Source organism: Centruroides sculpturatus, unplaced genomic scaffold, assembly GCF_000671375.1.
Source record: "Centruroides sculpturatus isolate CEXI.00-Female unplaced genomic scaffold, Cexi_2.0 scaffold250, whole genome shotgun sequence".
NCBI classification, from domain to species: Eukaryota; Metazoa; Arthropoda; class Arachnida; order Scorpiones; family Buthidae; genus Centruroides; species Centruroides sculpturatus.
Genome location: NW_019384557.1, coordinates 622,173 through 628,149, shown reverse-complemented (window position 1 = coordinate 628,149; position 5,977 = coordinate 622,173). Strand labels below are relative to the sequence as shown.

At 31.0% G+C, this 5,977-nt stretch overlaps 1 protein-coding gene across 1 annotated transcript in view; it reads left to right on the top strand.

Annotated features, from left to right (window-relative positions):
- Positions 1 to 5,977, top strand: part of LOC111623897 (AT-rich interactive domain-containing protein 2-like) — a 243,928-nt gene that overhangs the window by 152,736 nt on the left and 85,215 nt on the right. Inside the window, exon 9 of the mRNA XM_023366627.1 lies at positions 2,052 to 2,106. Within this exon, the coding sequence (XP_023222395.1) occupies positions 2,052 to 2,106 (55 nt within the window). The remainder of the gene's footprint in view (positions 1 to 2,051; positions 2,107 to 5,977) is intronic.

Sequence of the window (5,977 nt, the reverse complement as noted above, 5' to 3'; positions counted from 1 at the left end):
ACAAGAAATGTATAAAATTACAGTACTGTATTAGACTTACGGTACCTAATTTACATACTGACAGACGATAGTTAGCGTAAAAATCTCCGTAGCGTGGCGCCACGCTAGACGGCGGAAATTATATATTTAATTATAACAAAGTTACAATAAGTTAATATATAATTATATATACAGTACCTAATTTATATATAATTAATATATAATTATATGTACAGTACCTAATTTATATATAATTTATATAATACTGTCCAGACGATAGAAATCTCTCCGTAGCGTGGCGCTACGGACGGCGGGAAAGTAGTTCGGCTTCCCGATGACGTTTGAGGTGTTTATAGGGAACTTTTACTATTTTTTACGGATACCGGTAGCAATTTTTTCGTAGTTTTATAGGAATCGTAACTGTAGGGACCGTAATTATAGGGGGGTCGACTGTATTGCACTTTAGTATTTTACAGGTAGTACACTTACATGATGTACTACCTCTACACCAAAGATCATCAAAATCCGTTTCCCCAAAGCCTCCTTGTTAGTACCAAATATCAGATATAAATGATATACTAAATATATAATACTGTATATTTAAACCACTTTAAAAATTAATTTTTTATTATCACTTTTAAATATTAGTGCATTTGCCAGTACAAGTGATAGTTGTAATAATAAATAGTGATCCTAAACAAAGTAAATCTTTGTCTATAGATTAAAGGGTTTTGATATTAGGGAGAGAAAATAGTTTTTACAACCCAGTTTTGGATGGATTTTATCTAAATGTGAAATTTGATGAAGAATTATTATTTAATATCAAATTGTTTAAAATCTTATGGTGTTGTTCAGAAATTGGTTTTTAAGCTGAAAGCAATTTTCGTTGACACTTTCATTATCTGTTTTTTTTTTTCCTTCAAGAATAATAAAAAAGGAACATATTAATTTTATTTCTTTAATGTTCTGAGATTTTCAGAGTAATAAATCATCACTTGTAATATTTTCCCCAGGAAAAAATTTCAAGTTGTTAACCTGCAATGTTAGCTCATTGCTATTTAAAATTTTCTCAGTTAATGACAATAAAGTAATACTCATACTAAAACACTTAATAGTATATTAATTCATAGTCAGATTATTTGAAAATAATAATATTAAATAAATAAACTAAATTGTAACTAGCTAAAACTGGCTTAAGAAGAATGCTGAGTGGCTTTAGTTTATATCAAATACAGTGGAACCTCGGTATACGTCTGCTTTAGAATACGTCCAATTCGGAATACGTCCTGTTTGGACGAAACAAATTTTGCTCGGTATACGACTTTTGTTCGGTATACGACTTAATTCAATTATACGCGCCATCTATGAACAAGTAGCACTATCGGTGTACTACACTAGACTAGACGTTCGCGGTGCTACGGTTTATAACTTTGTTAAATTTCTTCTGATTTTAATTTGTAAGTAACATTTTATTATTTTTATTAATCATGAATTGCAAAAGGGCAACAGAAAAATAAAAAAATGACTAGAATCACAACGGAACTGAAAAAAGAGATTGTTGAGAAATATGAAGGTGGCACGCGTGTTCGAGATTTAACGAGATTTAACTGTTGCATTCCGTATTCCGAGAACGACGATATCGACAATCGTGAAAAATAAAGACATTATTAAATTTGCTAACGTTGCGAAAGGGGTTAAATCAATTTCTAAACAGAGATCGAAGACATTAGATCATGTCGAGAAATTGCTTTTGCTTTGGATAACTGAAAAACAGTGTGCCGGCGACAGCGTATCGGAAGAAATTATTTGCGAGAAAGTTAAAAGGATACATGCTGATCTCATGAAAAATCAAGCAGAAACTAGCCAGGAAAGCAAGGTGTTTAAAGCCAGCCATTTTTTTACATGAGAACGGATTAATCATTTTTGCATTACTTCTTATGGAAAAGGTTGGTTTGGTATACGTCCTATTCGGTATAAGCCCAAACACCAGGAACGGATTAAGGTCATATACCGAGGTTTCACTATATTAGTATCATCACTTAAAGATTTTGTGTCTGAAAAGTTTAAATCAGGTATTCTGCTGCATTATGTTCTGTGAACAGTAGTTGTCAAATATCAAATAATCAGGTTATTGGTCATTTATATTTGAACAGTAGTTGTATTTGATTTTCTGTTTTAACATTTAAAAAATATATATATATAAAGTAAAATTATATTTTACATGTTTATATAAGTTTAATTTTTAGCAATATTTTAATGGTTGAATTAATTCTAAATAAGTTGTATCTTTTTAAATTATATGCAAAAATGTTGAGAATTGTTGATGAATAGTTTGCAATCGTGTTGAAAGCCCAAAAATGAAACAACTTAATTCAACTCTTAATCTCAACAAGGAGAAGATGGTTTTATTAAAAATGATAGAAATGGAATTACACATGTACTGGCAATCTTGAATCTACACTAGGGAAGAAGGAAAAGTTCACATATGGTTTCTCAACAGAGAAGTTCATCTTCTGTGAAGGATATAGAAAATTTTTTGTGTTATCAACATGGTGACTTTTTTATCAAACATTATAAGAGAATAAACATGGTACTACAGAGAAGTACACTAGAGTTTACCATAATAGTAAACTCTAGTGAACATTTAATGTCAATAGAAAAATACATATGCTGTCCTGAACAAGTGGTGTATTTTCATTTTGACTGTTTGCCTTGATGAATTTGATTGTAGTTGAGGATTGGCTTGGCTACTTGATTGCAGTCCATGGTGGTAGGAGTGGATGCTGGTGATAACAGTATTCTGAATTGTTTTCAGCTATTTCTCTATAGGCTGATTTTAAACAATTAGTTGCAATTATATTGTTGTCTGTTAATGTAATTGTGAAATGATTTCAAGATCTTGAGACAACAGACTGGAATTCTCTAACACTAAGAAGTTTGCATGTTTTCTAATGAAGACATGGCTACAAGCATTTAGTTGTAATATTTTTAGTTGGTTGCAAATTAGTTAACATCATCAGGTTACAACAGTTAACATTTAGTTGACAGACAAAGATAGCTGTCTGTAAAGCAGAGTAGTGGATATGAGCCTGTTAGTAGGGACACAGGTTGTTCCAAATACCAATTGTACAGATTTGTATCCAATATGCCCCTTGTATGCAGCTCCTATTTCCAGTAGTATTGTATGTATAGAATATCTCCAGTTGGTGTTTTTGCTTGCTCTTATTGATTTTTGACTTAATGGTGCAATTATTTCACCAGACTGTTTGCTGTAGCATTGCATATAACTGTTTGGCTGTATGTTGAACCTATTAGGCAAGCTTAGGAAGAGTGGTGATTTAAATTTTCTTCCTTTATAAGTGGTGATAGTGCTTGGTACTCCCAAATCTTCCAATCTAATTGTGGTAGAAGGCATGGGCAACAGTTTTTATTTATAAATCTATAGGAAATGCCTCTATCCGATGAATGTCAGCACATAGGCAAATCCCTTAAAGAAAAGGAAGTAGTTCAAAAGAAATATTTGTAGTCATTGTCAGTATGGTAACTTTTCAATGCTAATGGACACTTAGCATTGAAAAGTTACTATATTTTGATACTCTATGGCAACCAATTGGCCAAAGGTGCCATGCTTCATGAACTTTCTGGTTGTCTGAATGCCAGGATGGACAATCAGTGGAAAGCATTGAATATTTGGCATTTGTGGGTTTCAGGAATGAATAGTTATGGGATGGCACTGGAATTTTCACAGCAGACTTGCTCAGCTGAGAAGAATATAGCATACTTTTCAAGTTTTATTGACAATTTCATTTTAGTATTGAGAAAATTTAGCTTATTTGCATCTTCTCAGGAAGTAGATAACCTTGATGAAGGTTGAGGATTGTTCTCTCCTATTGAAATTCCATTCTTAACAGTATGTCAGCAATACTATTGTCCTTGCCCTTGGCATGTTAAGTGTTTAGATTAAATTGAAACATGAAATTTAATTCCTGTCTTTATCTGGATGAATGTTCAGTCTTGGACAAGAGTGTGAAAGTTAATAGCTTGTGGTTTTTACAAAGAATAAATGTTCTTCCTTCTTAAAAAAAAAAAAAACATTTAAAGTGTTTTATGGCTGCCAGCAATTCTTTGTCAAATGTTGAATACAGTAGAGCGTCATTTATCCGAATCACTTGGGGACTGGGGTTGTTCGGATAACTTATTTTTCAGATAACGGATTATGTATGAAAAATATATTAACCTATCTCATGTTGAAATTTTTCTCTGTTGCGTGTCGCTTTGTGTTGAATTTTCGTCGATGTTAAGCCTCGTGTAAACTTTTTAAAATAATAATCGTGGCTATTGTATCGTTAAAAATTATTTCTTTATTTTTTACAAACAAAATAAATATATTGAAAAATATAAAAACAAAAAAAAAATTTATACTTTAGAAGTTAATCTAGTATCAAAAACATTTGATTCAGCATGATACACAATCCTCAGAAAAACACCACACAGTGTCAGTGCTGCCAGCTAAAAAACACACATCAACAAAAAAAAATATTGGAGTAGCCCAAGATATAGCCAAAGATTGCAGTGCCACAGTACTAGCGAAAATTTAAATTTGCCAACTGGAATTCTTTCGGATAAACGATGCTCTACTGTATTTCATTTTTTGATGAGGCAAGTTTCCTTGAAAAGAATGAATGACTCCTATTTTTATGTTACTTTTTAAGTCTTTGCACAACTGCTGAAGGACTGTCTTAACTACCATATCTGATGTATCAGCCATAACACATTACATACAGCCTTGTTTTGAATGTACTAAATGAGTTATGTTTGAAAGAGCATCTTTGGCTCTCTTAAATGCTTGATTACATTCATAGGACCATTTCTGTTTAGAGTTCTTCTGAGGTTTGTAGGTTTGTAGACTGAGATGTAGCAAAATACAGAAAATGGAAGGAATGTCAGATATGCATTTTGTTAAAGGTACTTAAAAAAAATAAAAAAGGAGTGTTATAATATACAAAAGTCATTGTGATAAGTTTGTGAAAAAACAGCACTATTAGGTTGCTGAAATAATAATATAAGGATTTAAATTGTTCCTGATTCATTAATTTAAAAACTTTAACAGTATGAAGGAGTGACATTTTTTAACAAGAGCAACAAACACAATGACTGTGAAGAAAAAAGAATCAAAATTTAATGCATTAGTTTTCTTTTTAAAGCAGAAAACTTTTTGACACTTTTTTCATATGGTTAAAATTATCATATTATTATTATTATTTTGTATTTATTTTACATTAAATTTTTTACAACATGTGATGACTTGCATATTCTTGTAATTCCTCCCTCTGCCACTAGGAGTGTCCTCCCTCCACAGCTGAAATTATATCATCTGTTACATCATCAGCTGATATCTAAAATTACACATGAAAATTGTGAAAATGAGAGTTAGCCCAAATGAGCACTACTTATTAGTTTTTACCTGATATGTTGATTAAAATATATTAGAAAGAAAAATTGAAATGCTATAAATATTTATGCTTCTAACACAATAAAGTGTTATAAATTAAGACACTTGGCGGGTTTTCTCATCTTTATTTAGTTGATATGTGTGAAAATTTTACACGTTTCGGGCTCTTAAGCCCCTCTTCAGCCAACTAAAACATTAAAAAAGAATATAACATACATATAAAAACACAAGTATTGTAGAAATCATAAAAATATAAAACGTACCTTTCACTTACAAAACAGTTCTAAAAAATCCCTGATCTAAAACATATTCTGGACATAAACTTATTATATAACCAATATAAACTATAAAACATATTCTGGACATATTCTTGATATAAACATACACTGGACAGCAATTATCAAATTGGTATACAATTAATTATACTTTCTACTCATAAATCTGTTTACAAAATCCTTATTTCCTTTGATACGCATTGACAATATAATACGAATTTACATAACTTCTACAATATAAATTTACATATCTGACATCTACTATATTTTT